Source organism: Euphorbia lathyris, chromosome 2 (genome assembly GCF_963576675.1).
Source record: "Euphorbia lathyris chromosome 2, ddEupLath1.1, whole genome shotgun sequence".
Lineage (NCBI taxonomy): Eukaryota > Viridiplantae > Streptophyta > Magnoliopsida > Malpighiales > Euphorbiaceae > Euphorbia > Euphorbia lathyris.
In genome coordinates, this window is record NC_088911.1 from 10,094,147 (window position 1) to 10,118,814 (window position 24,668).

General features: G+C 35.8%; 1 protein-coding gene across 1 annotated transcript; it reads left to right on the plus strand.

Annotated features, from left to right (window-relative positions):
- The first annotated feature begins 2,568 nt into the window (after window positions 1–2,568).
- Window positions 2,569–12,396, plus strand: LOC136220219 (plasma membrane ATPase 1-like). The gene is made up of 21 exons (XM_066008010.1): window positions 2,569–2,815; window positions 2,925–3,036; window positions 3,121–3,240; window positions 3,347–3,445; window positions 3,540–3,677; window positions 3,762–3,896; window positions 4,579–4,758; window positions 4,956–5,159; window positions 5,605–5,724; window positions 5,940–6,059; window positions 6,290–6,412; window positions 6,913–7,017; window positions 7,107–7,251; window positions 7,907–8,071; window positions 8,500–8,738; window positions 9,155–9,187; window positions 9,281–9,362; window positions 9,604–9,764; window positions 9,887–10,099; window positions 10,286–10,468; window positions 11,819–12,396. Exons 2-21 carry the CDS (start codon window positions 2,980–2,982, stop codon window positions 12,092–12,094), a joined length of 2,898 nt encoding a protein of 965 aa, XP_065864082.1. The 5' UTR covers window positions 2,569–2,815; window positions 2,925–2,979; the 3' UTR covers window positions 12,095–12,396.
- The last annotated feature ends 12,272 nt before the right edge of the window (window positions 12,397–24,668 follow it).

The window sequence follows — 24,668 nt, forward strand, 5'->3', positions numbered from 1 at the left end:
TAGCCTCCTCTTTTCATTCAGATCACACTAGATATCGATCGATGAATTGATACTATCCTAGGTTCCCTTGAGCCTGCTAACACGAAATTTATGGACTAAATCACAAAACAGCTCTTTTATACCATTGGCATTATATAGCAGATCACCAATAAGCAGGCTGCAACGATAGTTGAGTTATAGGATAAGTTGGCTATAGCCGAAGAGGCCATCAAACTAGCAAAAAAAACTAAAGTTTTGCTGCTTTTCTCTACTAGGTGTAACACGAACCACAATCGTCTGATAAAAAGGAATATATCTCAAGAATATATTACAGGTGGTGTGAGAGGGAGACCCCGCAATATGCATCCTCCCACCCTCAAAGAGCCGAAGCAATCAATCTTTGTCATTCTCATTTTCATGACTACTCCCCCATCGCTTGCATTGAAAAAGCAGGGAACAAACAAAACCTCGTCTGATGGAAGAAGTGCGAGGAAATTTCTCCTTCTCATATTGGATCGAAGCGTAAATGCTAGAACTGAAGGACCTCAAATGATTCTGAATGTCCCCACTGTCATAGAAAAACAACCAAAAGATATGATTTCAACGAGTAGCCTAATTGAAAAAAGAAAATGTCAACTCCTAGAGCTCATAAATATCAACACGAAAACCCCGAAGGGCATCCTCCAATAGTGCGATACAAAATGATCATATTATGTGGTGTCTATCTTTTGTTATTGTTAACCATTTGGGTTTTTTTGTCTATTTTTTTTAGATTTTTAACTAAACATATCTTATCTTTCGGGACTATTATAGTGCTATACAAAATGATCATATTATTCTTTTATTTCTGTCTGTCCGTTTATGTCGAATATAACGGTTAAAAATCTTAAAAGAAAAGACATAATTACTAAAAGGTTAACTATGACAAAAGATAAAGACTTTACAATGTGTTTTCTAAAAGTATAAAACTAATAAATTATTTATCCTAATTATAAGAAAATAAATCATATAATAAAATTATGTGTTGTAATTGTTTAAACCTGATTATAATTATTGTTTTTATATTTGTTGAAATTTTAATTTTTATGTTTTTTTATAAAAATATGTATTATGATTTGTTTTGATCTAAGATTATTTCTATAATCTCTTGTATCTTTTAAAAATTAATTTTTAATATTATTTTTAAAGAAAAAAAAATATTTTTAGATCCCCCGTTCCCTTAGACCCTACAGACGAGTTCTTATATTAAGCACACAGTCTTTCATGTCACTCGGAAGACCTCAATTCATATTTGGACACGTATAGTGTGACCCCACATAATAATTAAAATAGTGGAATCTCTTATAATATATGTAGGTTGTGTTACACATGTCAAAATATATATGGTTTAACATGGAAAACCGGATGCTTCTAATAATTTGCCTCTACATACACTTTTGCTCTTTACAAATTTATACATAACTAGTTTTTGGCCCGTGCGATGCACAGATTCATCTTAATATATAAATATTAATAAAAATACAATCTAATAATTACAATTAATGACATAAATGTGTTATATAAATTAAATATTATTATTTGATTTTCACATTTACTTTAAATAATATTTTTATAGATAAATATAATAATAAAATAAAAACTAATATATTATATATTATATTATATTTTTTATCAGTAAAAAAGGAGGAAGTGACACCTCAGTTCCATCATTACTGTTTTATATTATATATAGATATGTAGAGAATTAGAGAGATTTTAGGGATTAATTTAAATTCTATAGTACTCTTAGATATATGAGATAAAATAATCTTTTTATAGATAAATATACATAATAAAATTAAAATTAATATATTAAATTTTTTATCACTAAAAAAGGAGGAAATGACACCTCAGTTCCATCGTTACTGTTTTATATTATATATAGATATATAGATGTGTAGAGAATTAGAGAGATTTTAGGGATTAATTTAAATTCTGTAGAACTCTTAGATATAGTACGGATAAAATAATCTTTTTATAGATAAATATATATAATAAAATTACAATTAATATATTAAATTTTTTATCACTAAAAAAAGAGGAAGTGACACCTCAGTTCCATCGTTACTGTTTTATATTATATATAGATATAGATGTGTAGAGAATTAGAGAGATTTTAGGGATTAATTTAAATTCTGTAGTACTCTTAGATATATGGGATAAAATAATCTTTTTATAAATAAATATACATAATAAAATTAAAATTCATATATTAAATTTTTTATCACTAAAAAAGGAGGAAGTGACACATCAGTTCCATCGTTACTGTTTTATATTATATATAGATTACTGCGACCATTATGCCAATATTTCCAGAGAAATATGCCTTTTGTTAAAAAAGAAAGTACGGTACGGCCTAAACGATCAGATACTATTCTATATGATTTGGCGGGAAAGCAAAGCGACAGTTAAACTCGGAATTTTTCAAATTGTCGTTATTAGATTTTTATGCTAATGACAAAAAGAAGCGACTCCCAGTACCGTAGTACGACCAGAAGAAGCCGTCTTTGGCCAGCCGGCCGGCGGACTTCCACAAGAGATTACGTCGTCTCGTTGCAAATGGAAACTCTGAAATTCATCGGCTATAATATATTCCCTCCATTTCTACGCCCACATCTGTCTCTTGCTTGGCTGTATCTTGATTATTTTTGTTTCTTTTTCGTACTATTTCGACTTTGTCCACTTCAAACTGACGTTGATTTATTCTTCCCGTACATATATATATACTCTGTTCGGTGTCATGTTAGGATGTAATCTTCTTTGTTGGATTTCACAAATCTTGGGGTTCCGGGGCCGGGTAATTGCTAATTAGATCATAATTTGAATTCAGATATCTAGTTTCTGTTTGATTATTTAGTTTTTTGCTTGATGAAATGAGAAATTGAGCATTGTTCTATGCATTGCAGAATCAATCTCTTTGGAGTAACAGCATATACTGCAGACATTTGAAGATTCTCCAAAATGGATGATGATAAATCGATTGCGCTTGTTGCTGTTACCAAGGAAGCTGTTGATCTGGTATGTGAAATTTTAAATTTCATTTATGCATCGTCTTGTAAGAATTCCTCTTGGAAATTGAAAAAATGTGTTTGGTTCATGTAGGAAAATATACCCCTGGAAGAAGTTTTTGAAAATCTTAAATGTACAAGAGAGGGTTTGAGCTCTGATGGAGCTAAAGAGCGGTTGGATCTGTTTGGGTACAACAAACTTGAAGAGAAAAAGGTTAAACAAATGGTTTTTAAATTCTAATTCATTGTCTACTTTCTTGTGTTATTGATTTTTTTCATATACTTATGCTTCAATGGTTCATGAATGCTTGGTTCTTCAGGAAAGCAAAGTATTGAAGTTTCTAGGCTTTATGTGGAATCCTCTGTCATGGGTCATGGAAGCAGCAGCTATTATGGCTATTGCTCTAGCACATGGAGGGGTATGTGGATGAAAATGAAATGATTTGACAAAATTTTGGAATTACTCAACTAGTGTTTGATGAAATTCCGCTGTGAACTTAATTATATGTGCAGGGAAAGCCTCCAGATTATCATGATTTTGTTGGTATAGTAGTTTTACTGGTAATCAACTCCACCATTAGTTTTGTAGAAGAAAACAATGCTGGGAATGCAGCTGCTGCTCTTATGGCTCGATTGGCTCCGAAAGCCAAGGTTTGTTGAAGATACTTTCTGCACCTCTTTGAATTGTTCCTCATTGGCTACTTGCTCTTGAATTTCCTCTGCTGTTATTGTTAGGTGCTACGTGATGGAAAGTGGAGCGAGGAAGATGCTTGCGTGTTGGTGCCTGGTGACATTATTAGCATCAAACTTGGTGATATTATTCCTGCTGATGCACGTCTTATGGAAGGCGATCCATTAAAGATTGATCAGGTAATAATCTATTATTGCTAGGGGTGACAATTCTTGTAAATGGATAGTTTTTGTGCCTTATGAATTATGGAGTTAGTGTTCCAGGAGTTAACCCTAACAGAACCCAAAAAGTTCTGCATCATAATCTGTCAAATTAATCGGTTTCTTATCTTATCCCTGTTTTTTTTTTTTGCGAGTCACATGTAACTTTACAAACATTAAAATATAGAAATATATATTTACATAATTTTTGAAATAACAAATTAATTCTAACTATCTAAAAGTTTGACCCAAATTCTATTTAATACTCTTAAACTGTTAATATCATGTTTGGTATGTGTAATATGTTTCACATGCCACCACGTGTTATTTTAGTATCTTTACTAAGGATGAAGGTTTGAATGCGTTCACAAGTCATAATTGTAATTTTATTATCTTGACATGTAAAAATATAATAATAATTTAAATAGTGTACTTTTCGAGTTGTCAAGTCAATTCAAAAAACTAAATTCATATTGAGTTTGTGCTATGTTGCGGGTCGTGTACACAACACGGTTTTAATTTCTAGTTGATTTGTTTGAAGACGAAAAACTTTGATGAAAGTCGACTTTTTTCAATGTGATTTTATACTTCAATATGTTTCTGCACCTGCCTCTGAAAAACAACATACCCTTACGGATTTTCGGATGTTTGTCACTTGCAGTCTGCTCTCACTGGAGAATCTCTTCCAGTGACCAAGAATCCCGGGGATGGAGTATACTCAGGTTCAACGTGCAAGCAAGGTGAAATTGAAGCAGTTGTCATTGCAACTGGTGTTCATACATTTTTTGGGAAGGCAGCTCATCTTGTTGAAAACACTACACATGTTGGGCATTTTCAACAGGTTCGTTTGAGTGATCTTTGTGCTTTTTCCTTCTGGTGATAGTGTCCTTTTTGGCCCAATTTCAATGCTCCTTACTCGGGCCTTCCACTCTAGAGCTGCCCCTCAAAACCAGACCGTTACACTTCTCCTATGAGAGAAATGAGAATGGTGATGATGTCATTTCAGTGTTAATTATTGAGTTTGTTTGATGGTTTCAGGTTCTCACAGCAATTGGAAACTTCTGCATATGCTCAATTGCAATTGGAATGGTTATTGAAATCATTGCCATAAGTATTCAAGAGAGGGGATACCGAACTACCATTGATAACTTACTTGTCCTTTTGATTGGTGGAATCCCAATTGCAATGCCAACAGTTCTCTCTGTTACAATGGCAATTGGTGCACATCGCTTATCTCAGCAGGTTTGTGGACCCTCAATAGTATGAATGATTCTTCAAAAGAAAGATGAGATAATTACATCGATAGTACTCCAAACAAAAATACTGCAAATCGTATATCTTTAACGAGAAAGCTACTATCGTTTAACTTGGTTTCATCTATTGTCCTTTTTTCTTCTGGAAACTAGCAGATACAATGCCACAGGGATGAAAGGTTTGATGACCTGTCTTCCACGTGACATCTCCATGTATCTGCTTGTTTCGAGACAAAAGGGCCATGGGTTAAATCAAAGTTAGAGGACAATAGCTTTCTCACTAAGAATTTAATGATTTAAAGCAATTTTTGTTCCATTTCTCATTGTTGGAGGATTATGGGTGCAATTAACCCTAAGAAAGATAGCCTTGAAATATGAAATTTTGAATGTAAGGAAGAAGTATTCCAATAAGAGACCATCTATGTCTGTTCCAGGGTGCAATTACGAAGAGAATGACTGCCATCGAGGAAATGGCTGGAATGGATGTTCTTTGCAGTGACAAAACAGGCACATTGACACTTAACAAGCTTACAGTGGACAAAAATATGATTGAGGTTCTTTTTCTTTGCAAAATTGGTTCTTTCATCTAAAGAAGTTTCATGTTTGAGATGAATTAGAATGGTGATTGTAAAAGAAACAGAGGAACTATTTAAACGGCCTTATATATTATCCAACCTCCAAACAGTATTTCCAAACAAATTATTATATATCTCAAAATCTAATCCCATATGCAATTTACAGACTTGGAAGAATTCCCTCGGTTTTGCAGGTTTTTGCCAAAGGCGTTGACAAAGATCTGGTTGTTCTTATGGCTGCAAGAGCCTCAAGGTTGGAAAATCAAGATGCTATTGATGCTGCAATTGTTGCAATGTTGGCAGACCCTAAGGAGGTAATTAATTAAAGGTCTTCAAAGTTTGAAAACCTTTTAGTGTCTTCAAATTTCCTAAGAACTTTGGAAATATTCACATCATGGAAAGATTCTATTCACCTTCAATGTGCTTGGAGATCCAATAGAAGCAGTTTCCAGAAGATTCACATTTGCAATTTTTTATTGGTTCATTGCTCTTTCTCCCCTTAACTTTAAGTGACATTAATTTTGAGTCTACACTCTTCCTAAAGGCTCGAGCTGGAATTAGAGAAGTTCACTTCCTTCCATTTAATCCAACTGACAAAAGGACAGCCCTTACATACATAGATGCTGCTGGTAAAATGCATAGAGTTAGCAAAGGTGCACCAGAACAGGTAAACCATCAAGCATTAAGATTACAGAAGGGGTAAAATACATCATGGCTCCTGAACTATAATTACTAATATTATGATCCCTAAACTTTATCTATTGACATAAAAATCCTTGAACTTTACATTCTGTAACATTAAAGTTCAAATCAACAAAAATTGCAAAAAAAAAAAAATTAATGAAATGTATATGATGGTTCATGTTAGCCGACCCCGAATCATTTCGGGACTAAGGCTTTGATGTTGTTGTTGTTGTTGATGACCTGAACAAGTTTAACTACATCATTGACTCTCTTTTTTGTCCTGGTCATCATTTTGTTAATATTTTTCTTCGCTTTGGATTATAATGTTATAACAATGTAAAGTTCGAGAACTTTTATATCACAAAATAAAGTTGAAAGACCATAATGTTAGTAGTGCTATATGTCAGGGGTCATTTATGTATTTTATCCCCGGTTTTTTGTTATACTATAATCGCTGAGCTTTTCTGAATGCTTTCCATTCAGATTCTCAATCTGGCATATAACAGAACAGAAATAGCAAATAGAGTACATGCGATAATAGACAAATTTGCAGAGCGTGGACTTAGATCCCTCGGAATTGCCCGCCAGGTGACTAACATACACATACTCTTCATTGTGTAGTATGGACAAGTTCTTCTGTATGCATTTTCTGAAACAATGCAGTTCATCTTCTTTAGGAAGTCCCTGCTTGCGACAAAGACAGCCCAGGCGCCCCTTGGGAATTCGTTGGGCTTCTTCCTTTATTTGACCCTCCTCGACATGATAGCGCTGAAACAATTAGAAGAGCTCTGGACCTTGGTGTTAGTGTCAAAATGATCACAGGTTTGTGTCATTGTTACATTGTTTTATTCTGGTTTTAACAGCTCTAACATAGCGTATGAAACGGTTTTACTAGCAGCCTGTTGATTCGGATGGATGCCTGAACTCTAGAACTATATAAACCTGTTCATTCCACAAGATCTATGAATTGTCATTGAATCTTAAAAAACATGTCAAAGCTGCTTCTAATAAATGTTTGGAGACTGTATACAACAACAACAAAGCCTTAGTCTCGAAATGATTCGGGGTCGGCTAACATGAACCATATATTTTGGTTCATGTCATAAGATGTGGCTAAGTTTTACGCTGGCCGCCACAAACCTACCGCAACCCTCCTCCTTTGTCCGGGCTTGGGACCGGCTGTAAATGCCACCAAAGTGACCCTCAGAGGCGGAGTTGTTTGGAGACTGTATATAGGGAACAAAAACAATTTACGTTGCCATATCATAAAACAGGGGTTCATTATATCCATGGTCGTCCAACTATGAGAAATGGTACAGAAATGCCATAAATTTTAAATTCTTAACAAGAAAGATATTACCGTTTAACTTTAGTTTCATCTCTAAGTCTAAACTCTTCGGCTACTTTTTCGACTCTCACTGTATCATGCTCTATGATGCATTAGCAGTTTGATCTCAATAAATGAAAAACTCTACAGGTGACCAACTTGCAATAGGAAAGGAAACTGGAAGGAGGCTTGGAATGGGTACAAATATGTATCCATCTTCATCTCTGATTGGAGAAGGCAAGAATGAGGCATCTGCATCAATTCCAATTGATGAGCTCATTGAGAAAGCTGATGGTTTTGCTGGAGTTTTCCCTGGTAAATTTGTTAGTTCTTATGCACACAGAAAGCTTGGGTAAAAAACACTGATGGTCACTCAAGTTTAGGGTATGTTTTCACATTTGGTTTTAGTAAAGCCATTTCCGGACAATTTGTATATAAGAAAGCTCACCTGAATGTTGACCCGGCACAAAAGACAATTAACTATACACTAACTAATCACCACGTCACACATGTGGCATATAATCAACTGTCTTTTGTGCCACTTCCACATTCCAGTGAGTTTTTGAACATAAATTGGTCAGAATGATTTTATTAAAATCAAATGTGAAGTTGAGTGATTTTGTCACAAGATCATGAAATTCAATGATTTTGGTAAAATAGATCGTGACCATCAGTTCAATTTTCCCAGAAAGCTCCATTATCTCTATTAGCTATCTGATCCTGATCCATTTTTTCATCTTTAGAACACAAGTACGAGATTGTAAGTAGATTACAAGCCAGGAAACATATATGTGGAATGACTGGTGATGGAGTGAACGATGCCCCGGCCTTGAAGAAAGCGGACATAGGAATTGCTGTAGCAGATTCCACAGATGCTGCCAGAAGTGCCTCTGATATAGTTCTAACAGAACCTGGGCTAAGTGTAATCATTAGCGCTGTCTTAACAAGTCGTGCAATCTTCCAAAGAATGAAAAATTACACGGTAATCAGCTATAATATTTAAGATATTATCATCACATTGGGATATGGATATATTTGTGGTCAAAATCTAAACTATTTCTCAGTTTGTGTTTTGTTTGAAAATATTTTCGGAATTGTGACATGTTTTGTCCAAACTACTTGGGGAACTGGCGGAGAAGAAAACATACTTCACGATAGCAAATGCCATAAATCAAAATTAGACAAGACAGTAAATCCGCGATTATTGGCAGAGGCACTCCGCTTGTTTGACAGACGTTTGGACAAAAAAAAAATGCCAGCCCCTAAAATATTTCCAAATAGAAACACAAAATGGGAAATAATTTGGATTTTTACCCCAAATATGTCAATATTCTCATTATATTACAAAGGCTTGAACTGCATGAATAGAAATTTAATGTGAAATGTTCATTTTGCCAGATATATGCAGTGTCTATCACCATCCGTATTGTGGTAAGGTTTGGTTGCCAAAAATTTATGAATGAAAGGTTTAAAATGTATCATTCGATGATGTCTTTCTCATGTACGGTTGATTTTCTGTGACAGCTTGGTTTTATGTTGCTGACTGTCTTCTGGAAATTTGACTTTCCACCTTTCATGGTTCTGGTCATCGCCATTCTTAATGACGGTTAGCCTTTCTAATTTCCCTTCCTCTTGTTGTTTCTTTCTAATGTTTTAAATGCCTTGTGTTCATCTGCACATTTTTCCTCTTTGTTTCACATGCTAAATTTTTTAAATGAATTGAACCGATAAATTTCAATTTGGTTATATTCGGTAATCACACTTGTTCAGTTTGATTTTAATAATTAGAAAGAATTCGGTTCGGTAACCGAATCGAACACATGCTCATCCATAATTATCTGTCCCAGGTACTATTATGACCATATCTAAAGACAGAGTCAAGCCTTCTCCCCTTCCAGACAGTTGGAAGCTGAGTGAAATTTTTGCAACTGGTGTTGTCCTTGGTAGTTACCTGGCTCTAATGACAGTCATATTCTTCTGGGCAGCATATGAAACCAACTTCTTTCCAGTAATCTTCTTTCTGATTCCTCAAACCTCTTTGATATCACATTGTTCACTACAAGAAAAACGCGACTTAAAAAGACTGAACTTAGAGACCGATTCGGTCTAATTTTCTTCCCTTTTTTGCAGAAACATTTTCATGTCAGGGACTTCAACCAGCATCATTTTGACATGAAAGATAAAGATACTGCTGATAAACTTAACCAACAATTAGCATCAGCAGTGTATCTTCAAGTTAGCACCATTAGCCAGGCGTTGATATTTGTTACACGTTCCAGGGGCTGGTCATTCCAAGAACGTCCAGGCCTTCTGCTTGTTGCTGCCTTCATAATTGCTCAACTGGTAATCAATTCAGTAGGGTTGTTAACGGGGCAGAGATTCCCCATAAGACGGGAATGGGTAGTTCTTTATCCCCGAAGTTGGGATGGGACAGGATGGGGAATTCCCTCCCTGTCCTGCAAGGATCCCCATCCGGGACTTCATGGAGATTCCGAAAATTATTAACCGTTGAATCATTATTGATTTCAGGTTGCAACTGTGATTTCTGCACTTGCAAACTGGAAGTTTGCTGGAATCAGAAGCATTGGGTGGGGCTGGACTGGTGTGATTTGGCTGTTCAATTTAGTTACTTACCTGGCTCTTGATCCTATCAAATTTTCTGTTCACTATGCATTGAGTGGACAAGCCTGGGGTATGATGGTGGAGCAAAGGGTGAGTAAATCATATTATCATCGCGTAAAAAATAAATTGGAACTGGAACTACTGTTAAGTTTAATTTCAATAGAATCATTCTGACCTGTTTGCATACAAAAACTCGCCGGAAAGTTGACGTGATATAGAAGATAGTTGACTAATTTCTACGTGCATGACGTTTAGTTGACATATAGTCAACTGTCTTCTGTGTCAGGTCAATATTTTCCTATGCGCTATCGTGTGAAATTTGATTGAATGATTATATTGAAATCAAATGTGAAGTGAAACGATTTATTGAACGCAATGAAGTTCAATAATCGTTATAAAACAAACCCCAAACTTCCATGCATGTGAGTGCATTTTATTCAAATCATCACAAAACTACAAATTTCGGTACTTGCACTGATAGCTACTGAAGTAGAGTATATCTCGTAAAGGTTACTAAACTTTGCTCTCTTTCAACAAAATCACTGGAATTTACATTCAATTTCAATAAAGTCAAAAACTCACGGGAAGGTTGTCGTGACACAGAAGATGAGTAACTATATCTCTACTAGACATCATGACAGACACGTGTCATGTGACACACACATGGCTGCCATGTGCATGACATTTAGTTGACATATAGTCAATTGTCTTCTGAATCAAGTCAATATATTCTTGTGAGCTTTTGTACATAAATTTGACTCAATGACTTTATTGAAATCAAATGTGAAATTCAATTGATTTCTTGAAAAGAAAAATCACTTCAATGACCTTTATAAGACAGATTCCAAACTTCAATGTTTGTCTGTGCATTTTACCCTATCATCATGACAAAACTACATATTTCGCTACTTGCATCGAGGCTACTGAAATATGATCTATTTCATAAATGTTACTAAACTTTATTTTCTTTCAATAAAATTACTGAACTTCACATTTAATTTTAATAAAGTCATTCCAACCAGTTTATATATAAAAACTCACTGGAATATTGACGTGACACAGAAGACAGTTAACTATGCCGACTAAAATCACAACCGACATGTGCCTCAGGATTTGTCATGTGACACACAAACATAAAATTTAGTTGACATATAGTCAGTGTCTTCTGTGTCAAGTCAATATTCCCGAGTGCTTTTGCACACAAATTTGACTGAACGACTTTATTGAAATCTTCAATGACTTTTATAAAACAGGACCCAAACTTCAATATCTGTTAGTTCATTTTACCCTATCATCACGATAAAAACTACAAAATTCGTTTACTAAAGTAACAAATTAACGTCACATCAACGCTATATGTTAAAATCCGAAGACCTTTTGGATAATTTTTATGCCAAAATGATGCTTGAATAACCAACTAACTAATCTGCATTTGAGCAGACTGCATTCACCAGCAGAAAGGATTTCGGCCGGGAAGCTCGTGAAGCCGCCTGGGCAACAGAGCAACGGACACTACACGGCCTTCAATCTTCGGAGACTAAGCTGTTTGCGGAGAGAAACAATATAAGAGAGATGAGTGTCATGGCAGAAGAAGCTAAAAGGCGAGCAGAGATCACAAGAATGAGAGAACTTCACACACTCAAAGGAAAGGTTGAATCTTTCGCCAAGCTAAGAGGGTTGGACATTGATGCCATGAACCAGCACTACACTGTCTAGTTATATTCATTCCGGGATACGGGTCAATTTTGCTCCTAAAGTTATCACGAAAGTTTAATTTTGTTCATCATTGTAGAAAACAGCTCAATTTTAACCCTTTCTACGTGGATTTTGTTGCTAATATTTTTCGACATTTATTCGAAGGGTAAAATTGAGCTAAGCTTTTTACTATGAGGACAAAATTATACTATTTATACAATAAAAGTATTTCCCAATGATTTTAGAGACAAATTTAAACCTAATCCCTTTATATAGATTCTTTTATACTTTTTTTGAAAGATATATGTAATTTACAAATTGAATGGTGCAAGTGTAATTTTTAATTGAGTTTATTTTTTTATTATTATTTTTTTTTTGGTTATAAATCATGTACTACATTATAAATACATGGGATATCATGTAGGGTAAAAGCTTATATTGATATTTATTAATTTGTTACAATACACTTTAATCTAAGTTATACAAAATAAGGAAACACAATTGTAATATATGGGTCTTGATCCATAGCAGTCTTACACATTTTATCACCCTCGAACTGAAGCAACAAGCTTGTTACATAATAGGTAACATAATGTTTTAAGTACAATTCAAAAACTCAAAATATTTTAGAATATAAAATATAATCTGGAAGACACAACTTAAAAGAACAAATCGAGCAGGCAAAAGACAGATGACAAGATGACAATGAAAGAACAAATCGAATATCTCCCACTTTCTTAACACTCTTCAATGGGGAAGCAGTTGGCCACTGGGGGTCGAGAGTCGGCCTGAGCAGAAGACCCAGCAGCAACTCGGGCAATGTTAAGGGAGGCATTGGCCACCTCCCCTACAGAGAGCCGGTTTAGAGAAAGAAACAAAGCATGGATGGTCTGGCCCATCATCCCAAGAGATTACATGTTGCCCAAAGAAGTATGCCTTCAGAATCTCAGAGCAAGACCAAAAGTCCGATGACAACTTCAGTAGCAAAGCAACAAAAGACTGTTCAACAGGATGTCAAAAGATCTTTAGTTTTTCTTTGGCGAATGCCCCAAATAGTCGTGAAGTTCAAAGGAATCTTGGGATCACTCTTAAGGAGAAATTAATTCTATCCCAAAAAAATCTAGCCTCCATTCTTTCTACTTTCTCTTGAAGCCGACTTAGGCATCATAGTGCTTACGTCGGGTAGCTGATACCTCCATTGTTTTGCAGGAATCGACCTTATTAGATCAAAGCTCGGGATCCTTTCCAACTAGGGATGGCAACGGGACGAGTATGGAAATACCTCCCAGAGTACTTGGTACCTGTTATCCGTCATAATATTTTTATATATTAATAAATATCATTGTTTTTATCCGTCATAATATTTTTATATATTAATAAATATCATTGTTTTTTAGATGTAAGACGCCCAACCTTTTTGTTTTTCAACTATTGAGTAATACCACTAAACTACTTTATTATTATTAATTAAGGTTCAATTTGTTCAATTTTTAGACAGATGATTTATTAAATTTATACTTTATTAGATTTGTAACCTTCTTTGTTTTATTTATTGATTTTTAATGGATAAGGGTACCCGCGAGTACCCGTGAATTAAATGGAACGAATATGGAATGTAAAAACTATATCCGTTAAGGTAATGAGATCGATACGGGTAATTAAAAAATAGGGTAATTAATTTATTAGTCCCTATATTTTGATAAAACACACTGTTTAGTCACTGTATTTTCAAAAACACATGGTAATGTCCCTAACCTTTTTCTCAGTGAACTGTTTAGTCCTTCCATCTGGTTGTTAGATTTTTTACCGTTTATGACTTCGGAAATGACGAAATTACCCTTTACTATTTACCTTCAAACTTCAGAAGAGGAAATCCAATTTAGAATAAGAAGCTATTTGTATGGAAAACAAGAAAAAGAACAGACCCAATGCTTACGAATTTGAACGATTAAGAAGAAAATCAAGAAGAAGAACACTCAAAGTTGATTTCAGATGTATTAGAGTTTAAAGGAAAGGAAAATAAAGGAAAAGAAGAACACAAATCCAAATTGACTAACAGAATCTTCATGAGAGTCTAATGGCAAGGACTAAACAATTCACCGAGAAAAACGTTAGGGACTAAACAGTTCACTGAGAAAAACGTTAGGGACTTTACCGTGTGTTTTTGAAAATATAGGAACTAAACAGTGTGTTTTGTCAAAATATAGGGACTAATAAATTAATTACCCTAAAAAATAAAAGGATAAAAATTTGTGATTCACATTGCGGGTACCCTACCTGTTGTCATCCCTATCCCCAGCCCAACCGGAAATTTTCTCTTGATATCAGTTTAAATTGAATTTTTTCGTTGTCTTTACCTTAAAAAATTAAAATTTCATATAAAAGTCTAAGAGGGTTTTCGATGACCCTAACCCTTCCGAAATTGCGAAAAAGATGCATCAGGCCGAGTTTTGTGAATTGATTAAAAATATAAGGCAAAAAGCATCATGAGGCCCCTGATCTTTCATTGTTTGGTGCATTAAGCCCTCGATCTTTTATTTAGACACATTGAGCCACTGATCTTTCACCATTTGGTGCATTAAGCCCTCGATCTTTCATTTAGACACATTGAGCCCTTGATCTTTCATATATGAGTGTATTAGGTCCTTCCATAAATCAATTAATATATAGGTTTATTAAGGGCATGTTTGGTTAGGTTTATATAATTGCAGCGTTTCGCATTTTCTCTGGACACTGCAACATTTTGGAGCTTTTCATGAACAGTTGTTTGTAGTTACTTGTTATTGATAAAACTACCATTCTTATTTCCACAAAATGTGCTTCAATTTTAACATTATTTTTATTTTTAGAACATAATTATCGAAAAACAAGGTTTTATTGTGTTCAATAAATTTTTTATTTTTTATTTAAATTATTTTTATTAATTTGTATAATATATTTTTTATTTTAGAATTTGTTTTTTTTAGAACATCATTTGTTGTCACACCAAACATGCCCTTAATAAATCTATATATTAATTGATTTATGAAAGGACCTAATACACCCATATATGAAAGATCAAGGGCTCAATGTGTCTAAATGAAAGATCGAGGGCTTAATGCACCAAATAGTGAAAGATCAGGGACTCAATGTGTCTAAATAAAAGATCGAAGGCTTAATGCACCAAATAATGAAAGATCAGAGGCCTCAGGATGCTTTTTGCCAAAAATATAACTAATGCAAAATATGTGAACATATGTTTTTTTTTTTTTAATGATGCCAATCAACTTATTACTCCTTTTAGATTTCCGATGACATTTTATTATTCTTTTCACAACTTTACTCTTATCTTTTCATTATATGATTATTAATGTAATTAGAATTCCTGAAATTTTTCAAAATAAGGATAGTTTAGTTTTAATCATTTAATTTTATCATAAATTTAAAACTAATTACTACTCTGTAATTCTAGTAAAAACAATAAAATGGCAAACAAAAAAATGGATGAACTAATGTTAAGCATTTTTTACAATAAAATTAAACCTTTTAATTGTAAGAATTTTTGTGTTAAAGAGTAAGAGCATCTCCAACAACCTCTTAAATTGGCTTTTAAGTTAAAATTTAAGGAGGGAGAATAAAAAATCAGCTCCAACAGTCTCTTAGTAGCTCCTCAAATCACTAAAAGCATCTCTATCCTCTCTATTAATAGTATACATGTCCATGGGTCGGGCTGCGCCGGGCCTGACGGGCTTTTGTGTAAAAGTGCTCGTCCCAAGCCCAGCCCAGCCCAGTATTAATTTAGGTGGGCTCGGGCCGGGCTGGGCTCGGGCTTAAAAATCAAATCCCAAGCCCAACCCATATAGGCCCACCTAAAAAAATAGTATTAATTTTTAATTATAAAAAATCAAATTTATACTTAAAATAAGTATTTAATTATAAATATATAAATTTTTTAATTAATATTAATAAGGCGAGCCGGGCTGGGCCGGCCCGTGATATTTTCATATGGTCCAAGCCCGTCCAAAAAATAGGCGGGCTTTAGCGGGCTTGGGCCGGGCTGGGCCTAAGAGTAAATTTCATTGTCCAAGCCCGGCCCAAAGGACACGGGCCTGGGCGGGCCGGGCGGGTACCCGGGCCCGTGGACAGGTCTAATTAATAGAGAGTCTCTCTCCATCTCTTAGTGCCTCCTAACTTCATCTATACTATATATAATTACGGAAGCAGAGAGAAATGAGAAGAAGTGTTTTAGAGGTCTTTTTGATGAGTTGTCAACGTAGTAAAAAATCAGATTAAAAATATTTAATTAATTAAAAATAAATATTTAATTAATTAAAAATAACAAATTTATATTTATAATATATTAAATAATTACTAGCCTATTAATTAAAATAATAAAAGAAAGCAAGAGTTACGGGAAGATGAAAAAACACAAAGCAAAGGAAATCCAAAAGTCACAAATAAACTTCTATATAAAGCATGATAGATAGTATTCCACCATTATATTCATTGGTCACAATATATAGTATTATATTTCTGAAGGTAAATATTCGATTTTTTTTCATATGTTGTAGTTATTTTGTTCTCAATTATGTTGTTGTTTTATTTTTATTAAACAATAGTTGTTATAGTTTTATCTTTCAGATTCATTTCTGTTGTTACCCAGGTTCTATACCTCTCGCTATCTTATCCATGTTTTCTTTTTTATTTGTCTTTTTTTTCCAAATTGATAGCTTCAATTGAAGAAATCCGACAGAAATAGAAGATGCATGAATGATAGGGGTATTTTACCCCTATCTTTTAGCGTGATTTACGGTTTAATTTGAGACTAAATAAGTTTAATTACAAAAAAAAAAGAGTGTTTTAATAAAATAACGTAGTAAGAATAAAATTCGTAGTGTTAGTTAATTATCTTTGTTTTTGGTTGAATTTATGAAATAAAACGTCAAGCTAACTCGGCCCCTAAGATTTGTATTTCAGGTACGAGCAAGGAGTGAAAATCCACTCAATACGCGAGGCGTGAAACATGGAGTCAGAAATAATTGTCCTATCCACGAGCACCATGTGGAATCTAGTCAGCATACGCGAGGCGTATAACACATGTCAGAAATAATTGCCTAATCCTGAAAAGTCAAACTGCATTGTCTCTTAGGTCAACTATCGGTACGCGAGGCGTGTTTTGGGATACGCAGGGCGTACATGATGTATTTCAAGCAATAAAACGCCAGGAGCTCAAACACGCGCGGCGTATATCACTATGCGCGGGGCGTATTTGAGACAACAAGATCCGAATTGGTCCACATGCAGGAGATTTCTGACGGAATGGGTATACACGCAGGGCGTACACCACCATACGCGGGGCGTATTATGGGATTTCTGCACAAAATGATGTTCCTCCATGCTTGCACCTTGTGGAATTACAATCTTGCCCCTAGCTTGATCTATAAATAAGAGTGACTAGCACTCATTTAAGCAGTTTTGAGCTTACACCTTCAACCATCTATCACTTAACATACCTTGTATCATATATTTCTTCATATATACTTTTGTAGATAGAGATTTTGATATATAGTTTTAGATTCGGTTTTTATGTAATAAAACTCTCCCACCTTGAGAGCTTGTTCGTTCATTACGGCGTTTTCTCGAAGTTCCGTTCCACCTTCGTTCACCAAGCTCGAGAGTTCCACCTCCAAGTCCTAAGAGACGGCCTTGAGTCCGGTTAGCTAGTTCCGAGGGCCGATTCTTCCATCTTTACTTGCTAATTAGCTTGATCTCATCCTATGTACTAGGCTTTGTTGTATTCTATATTTTTATTCTCCATAGTTATAATTTATGATTTGCAATTTCCGTTTCTATATACGTGTTGATGTTTATTGCTTGTTTTGATACTCATAATTGACTGTTGTGTAGGGGAACGCGATTTTCGGCGCCATTCGGGCTATCTTTAGGGATTCATATAGGTGTTGCCTTACCGGAAACGACAAACCGGAAACCGTAGGAATTGACACACCACGGAACTTACGGGCCCTAGTTTCTGATCCCCGACATTAGACACGCCTTGACTAGGAACCACGTAGTCTAAGTACCTCACGGGTCGGTCGAACTACACGTAGTCGTCTTTGCAAGAGTAAATCGTCAACCGAATATATTCGGAGCTTTTGCCTATTATATTTATAACTTATCGTCACCCATATCATTCCGTGGAGTTTTCCATTACATAAATTTGTTTCATCTATAGTTAGGAGTAGTTTGTAGTTGTATCTCACACCAACCTCAAAGTATTCACCGCTTAGATAACGTATAAAACTGAGTCGTCTAATACTTGCAGTTATAAATCCCATGGATTCGATACCCGGTCTTAACCGGATTATTACTTGATACGACGGGGTACACTTGCCCCTAAGTAGTGACGTCTAGTAGATACAAAGCACTCAGAAAGACCACATCCATAGTCATAGCGCAATCATCGTAATATACATTTCGTCGTTAAAAAGAACACTACTAGAAGGCACCCATCAAGTTTTTGGCGCCATTGCCGGGGATTTATAACATCTTGCGATATTAGACAAAAACGTTTTATTGTTAGTCTAAGCATTTGTAGATATTACTTTCTTTTTGTGAATAATTTGTTTTGTTTCTTGTTGTCACTAATGATTTTTTCCATGGTATGATGCCTCATATTCGTCATATGTGGGATGACCACATGGAGGACGAATGTTCGCACCAACACCCAACCTCGCAATTCGATGTGGTAATCCCTATGCTTAAAGACATTCATGAAAGATTATCTATCACTGAGACAAATTTCAGGGATTTGGAAAATCTATTGGCCAGATTGAAGTCTCCTCTTGATCCCGCTGTGGACGAATCAATTCGAGATTCCAATTCGGTTTGTCAAAATGGGAAGCTCGAGTTAATTGAGTTTTCTCAAAAGGATTCCCCAAATAATAAAGGTTGTTTCAGTTATAAGGAAACGGACATCGATAAGCCGGTTGAGCGCGGACCCATGGAAATGAATCCAAAACTAGAAGGGTTTGAGGTTCTTTCTACCTCGGAATATTTCGCTCTTTTTGAACTACCAAAGGAGTAAAAAAGGGAGCACACTAAACTCTTCAATAATTTCTGTAAATATAGTTTTTGGTTTTTGTTAAATCCTTTTGAAGATAACAATCTGTTTTACAGGTGCGGGTTGTTTATTCAAGAATTTGAATTTCTAACGCGAATGGAAGCATACACCTAGGAGGAAATTCTAAGTCGAGCTCACCGACTATAAAGTAGCGCTTCTTGGGAGGCAACCCAAGCTCGAATAAGGGAGTTTTTCGTTCCCAACTCTTACTTTCACATTTCGTTTTCCGACCGATTCATTTCATTTCTTTGAGTTAGGCTCTGTTTTTTATCGCTGAAAAAAACTGATCTGAACTGAACTAAACTAAATTGAACTGAACTGAACTGAATTGAATTGAACTTAACTGAACTGAATTGAACTGAACTGAACTGAATACTGAACTGAATTGAACTGAACTGAACTGAATTTAACTAAATGTTACTGAAGTTAACTGAATGTTACTGAACTTAACTGAATGCTACCGAACTTAACCAAACTTAACAATAATGATGATATTAAACTTTAAAATAATTTTAATGATAATATTGGACATTAATAAACTTATAATAATAATAATGGTTCTAATAAATTTAATAATATCAATAATAAATAAATATATTATTAAAGATAAAACTAAATTGAATATCAAATAAAAGCTCGGGTTGATAAAATCTTGGCTCGATAAAAACCTATGAAATTAAATAAAAATGAGTCTAATTTAAATTAAAAATACAAATTACATACAAACATAAATTTACATATAATTTAAAGCCTATGAAATTAAATACAAATTTTCATATGAATATAAACTCTTAACTTTTTATTCTAATTAAGGGTTAAAGTGCAAAAATAACGTTTTGGGTCAGGAGTAATTTTACCCCTAACGTCTAAAATGGTGCAATTTTATCCATAACATTGATAAATTTGGTAAATTTTAGAAACAATTCATAATATGGATGCAATTCCTAATTTTTAAATATGGATGCATACTTTAGTTTTAATTTTTTTATTAAATGATATATATTTTAATAAACTATCATTTCTTGACTTTTATCTAATTTATAGATAATGATAAAGTATAAATAATAATAATAATAATAATAAATAATGATAAATTATAGATAAATAATAATAATTATTATAATATAATAAATAATGATAAATTACTGAATACTGAAACTGAATGCTGAAACTAGATGCTGAAACTGAATGCTGAAACTGAACTGAACTGAACTGAATTGAACTGAATTGAATTGAACTGAATTGAACTGAATTGAACTGATTGTTACTGAAATTAAGTGATAAAGAACAGGGTCTTATTCTTATCACTTTTTTTATCTTCATTTCTATTTTTATTTTTATTTTTTTTATTTTTTTATTTTTATTTTTATTTCTATTTTTCACAAGGAAAAACAAATCCCATATTAATCCAAAAATTTTGAGCTACGCGGGACGTACAACCCCATGCGCCCCGCATAGTTGTGTGTCTGCCCATTTTACTCAATAAAAGACACACTACGCGAGGCGTATCTCCTATCACGCCCCGCGTACCCATCGGTGAGTAAACCCCTCTTGAATAAACGCCATGTAGGAGGACACGCGGGACGTGCCCCAGGGCACGCCTCGCGTATCCTCAGGGAGTTGTGAATTACAACTCCCCATGGAAACTCTCCTTCCCTCAAACTTCTCATCACTCCTCTTCCCTATACACCTTTTCCACTTCCACACTCCACCTTCTTTTCCATCCAATCAACCTCCATGTTTTCAAATTCAAAACTCCCTCCACAATAAATTTTATATTAACTACCTCCTTAATTACAATTTAAAAATAAAAATATTAAAAACAATTAATAATTAAACATAAAAATCATAAAAACTCATTAAAAAAAATCATAAATCATAAAATTAAAAATCAGAAAACTGATCAAAAACCGAAAAAAATTCTTCAACTTCCCCCTCTTACGCGGGGCATATCCCCATGTACGCCACTCGTCCTCGCCCTTTTTTCCATAAAAAAGGGGCAGGAGGTGCGATACGCGAGGCGTTCCCCCTTTCACGCCCCGCGTACCGCACCATTTTTGCGAAAAATAAGTTCAGGGGGAGGGATACGCGTGGCGTGGCCCCTTCACGCCCCGCGTACCCCTCTGGGAATCCGAGTTTTACTTGGATTCCCCACTCTCCCCTTATATAAACCCCTCATTTCCTTCTTCTTCTCCCTCACAACTCACTCAACCTTCCCACAACCTTCCTCCACACTCTCTAAAACCCTCACTCACACCATGGTTAGGCGAAAACACACCACCGACATGCGTCCCCCACGGTCCACTAGGGCCCGTTCTTCCCGTTCCGTCCAAAATCAACAACCACTACCATCACCCGAACAGGAACAAACACCACCACTTACCCGCCTACACCGGGCTCCTTTTCATCTCCTAACGGAGGGGGAGACCGAGAACTACCAAACACTTTCCGCCGCCCACTTTATGGAGCTCCCATACATTGAGCGGAGCACTCTTGACCGCTTCGACCTTGGCGGGGCTTTCGTGGAGCGCCTCCGTGCCCTCTCTTGGCTCGATCACTTTCTTGCACGGCCCCATGTTTACCCCTCCTTGGTTTTGGAGTTCTACACCACCCTCACCTCTAACAACGTCCCCGGTGCCGCCCTCTTCACCTTCCGCCTTCACAACCACCCCTTCACCATTGACACCCAATGGCTCCGCATTCACTTCACCAAACAAGCGGAGGGTGGCATCTCCCATTGGCCCGAGGGTGTTTCCGCTCGTGATTTTTGGACCTCCATCATCGGGTCCGAGGATTACGATGTCTCCAACCTCTGCCCCTCTCTCATCCGTGATCCCATCCTCCAACTTCTCCACCGCTTCATCTCCTTCTACTTTTCGGGGAAGTCGGAGTCCACCAAGGTCAATAAGGACGAACTTTTGGCGCTCTATTGTTGTGCCAACAACCGCGCCTATGACCTTTCTTATCTCGTGGCCGTCCAACTCCACCATATTTCCACCCGAAAACGTGGCAAGATCGGGTTGGGACATCTCGTCACTCTTTTTGCCACCTCCGCTCTTGGCGAGGATGCCCTTGCTCGCCTACCAAGCCTTTTACCTCGGCCCATGGACAAGAACTCCTTTAAGTCTCTTAAGCGTCCGACCTCCGGCCCCGGTGAAACTTCGAGGGCGGCCCACTCCAATGCGGAAGGTGATTCGGATTCGGATATGGGCCTCAATTTCAGTCCTTCGCCTAACCATGACTTCAATTCCATCTATGCTCGGTTGGACGCCTTGGAAGGCCACCAACGTGCCGATCGAGCCCACTTCGACAACCACTTCGCCACCCTCAACACCCGCTTTGACACCCTTGAGGCTAATCGCCTCATGGACCACTCCACCTTCATCACCCGCTTCAACTCCATCGAGGCGCAACAACGTGAGGATCGTGGCCATCTCGATGCTCGCTTTGATGCCCTCACCAACTCCTTCGTCTCCTACTTCAACCTCCACGGCAATCCCCCTCCGCCTCAACCATAGTTTCCTTTTTTATGTTTTCCTTTGTTTTGTGTTTTCATGTTTATTTTAATTCGTTTTATTTTAGTTCGTTTTGTTTTAGTTCGTTTTGTTTTCTTGTAATGTACTTTGCTTTCTGTTTTAATATCTATGTAATGTATTTTTATGGTTTCCGTTCATGCTTCGTGTTTATTTTTCACAGTTTCTCTGCCATAAATAACATTCACGCAGGGCGTACTCGCCTTTACGCCCCGCGTGATCATCATTTTTCGTATATAAAATGCCCAGAAACTCAAACACGCGGGGCGTCCCACTTTGTGCGCCCCGCGTATTTGGGTCTCTACCCAAAATGAGCTCAAAACGCAACGCCTATGCGGGGCGCCCCTTAGGGCACGCCTCGCGTAGGACCCAAAACTTTGAAGAGCCTAATTTTTAAATTCCATGTCTCATTTTTGTTTTTGTTTCTTTTGCGACGCCCTTGGAATATGCATCATTTTAATAACGCGGAGGGTCGTGCAACCCCGCACTTAACGTTTGTTTTGCACTAACAAAAACAAAAATAAAAATCAAATAAACACCAAAATAATTAAACAAATTTATTGACTCTTAAATCTATCCCGACACACTACTTATCCCTCGGAAATAAAATAAAAGTTCCGTTATTTGTCCTTAAAATAAAAAGACGGAACACAAAGGATCAGTTTTAATAAGAAATTTTAGTCTTAATTTTGAAGTTATAGAATTTATGCAAAGTCTAGGTTTGTACTAAACAAAAGCATCGAATCCTAACCCACATGTCATCTCCATAATGAAATTTAAAAAGGCAATAAAAACGGGATGTTTGAAAGTTTAGCGAAGACTCGATAGTACACAATTTAAACCCGAAATTTCGTGAGGTAGTTTTGAGCCTAAAAGAGTTCATACGAGAACTCTAATTCTTTCGCAAATTTTTCGAGAGCTTTGACTTCACTCGACTCATAGGGTTTGCACTTAATACCGGGTTAAGTACACCTATTGTGGTTAAAATGGCAATAGATGATAAAACAAACCTACTTAGTCTAATTCTTTTCTTAATTTATTTTTCTTATTTTCATCAACCTCTAGGAAACCCCCTTGAGCTTACTAACCAACTTTTCTTGTTAATACCCTTTTAACAATTAACCCTTTTTCCTCTTGTTTAAATACCAACAAAATTAATTCGCACCCGAAATAAGCCAAGGCCTTGATAAGTAAGCACCACAAAGTTCTCGAGATCGTTTTTGTGCCGCTCTCAAAACAAAAAGAAAAAGAAAAACACAATAAAGAGCACAAGGCATTCTCAAACTCCATCCGAGCAATTTCGAATTATATTTTACGAACTTGCTAAGGCCAAAATAAAATGCGGTGCAATCATCAAAATGGTATTTGAACTCGAGTTCTCAAAAATTAACCACTAAAAAGCCACCCACATTACAACCCCCCTCTGGGTTCATTTTTAATATTGTCTAAACCATAACATAGGAGGAAAAACCCGGATGAAAATGCAAACTCAAAGTGATCTCGGGTAAGTGCAAAGAAGAGTGCTAAAACACCGACCTACCAAAGTTTGAGCGTAAGAGTGAAATCCCTTGGTGAGGTATTATCGGGTTCTCAAAAGATAATCAACCCCCGTTAATATTGCCTATTAATTTTGATCATGGAGGTTTCAAATAAGTTTTGGTAACTCGATTGTTTGCGCGGGTATTCACCGAAAACTTTGCATAAAACTTTAACTTTGAAATCACGCACTTGGTAAAACCGACCAACGGTTTGTTTCTTAATAATCTCAATCCCTTGTCTTTCGATTTCTTTTACTTGAGAACAAGTAAAACTTTAAAGTCTGAGGAGGTTTGATAGGGGTATTTTACCCCTATCTTTTAGCGTGATTTACGGTTTAATTTGAGACTAAATAAATAAGTTTGATTACAAAAAAGAGTGTTTTAATAAAATAACGTAGTAAGAATAAAATTCGTAGTGTTAG

What these genes read in the sequence shown, in the direction of transcription:
- LOC136220219 (XM_066008010.1), top strand. Translation starts at nt 2,980, where the DNA reads ATGGATGATGATAAATCGATTGCGCTTGTTGCTGTTACCAAGGAAGCT. An exon ending in ATCCATTAAAGATTGATCAG is followed by an intron (nt 3,897 to 4,578) that starts GTAATAATCTAT and finishes TGTCACTTGCAG; the next exon opens with TCTGCTCTCACTGGAGAATC. An exon ending in GTATGATGGTGGAGCAAAGG is followed by an intron (nt 10,469 to 11,818) that starts GTGAGTAAATCA and finishes GCATTTGAGCAG; the next exon opens with ACTGCATTCACCAGCAGAAA.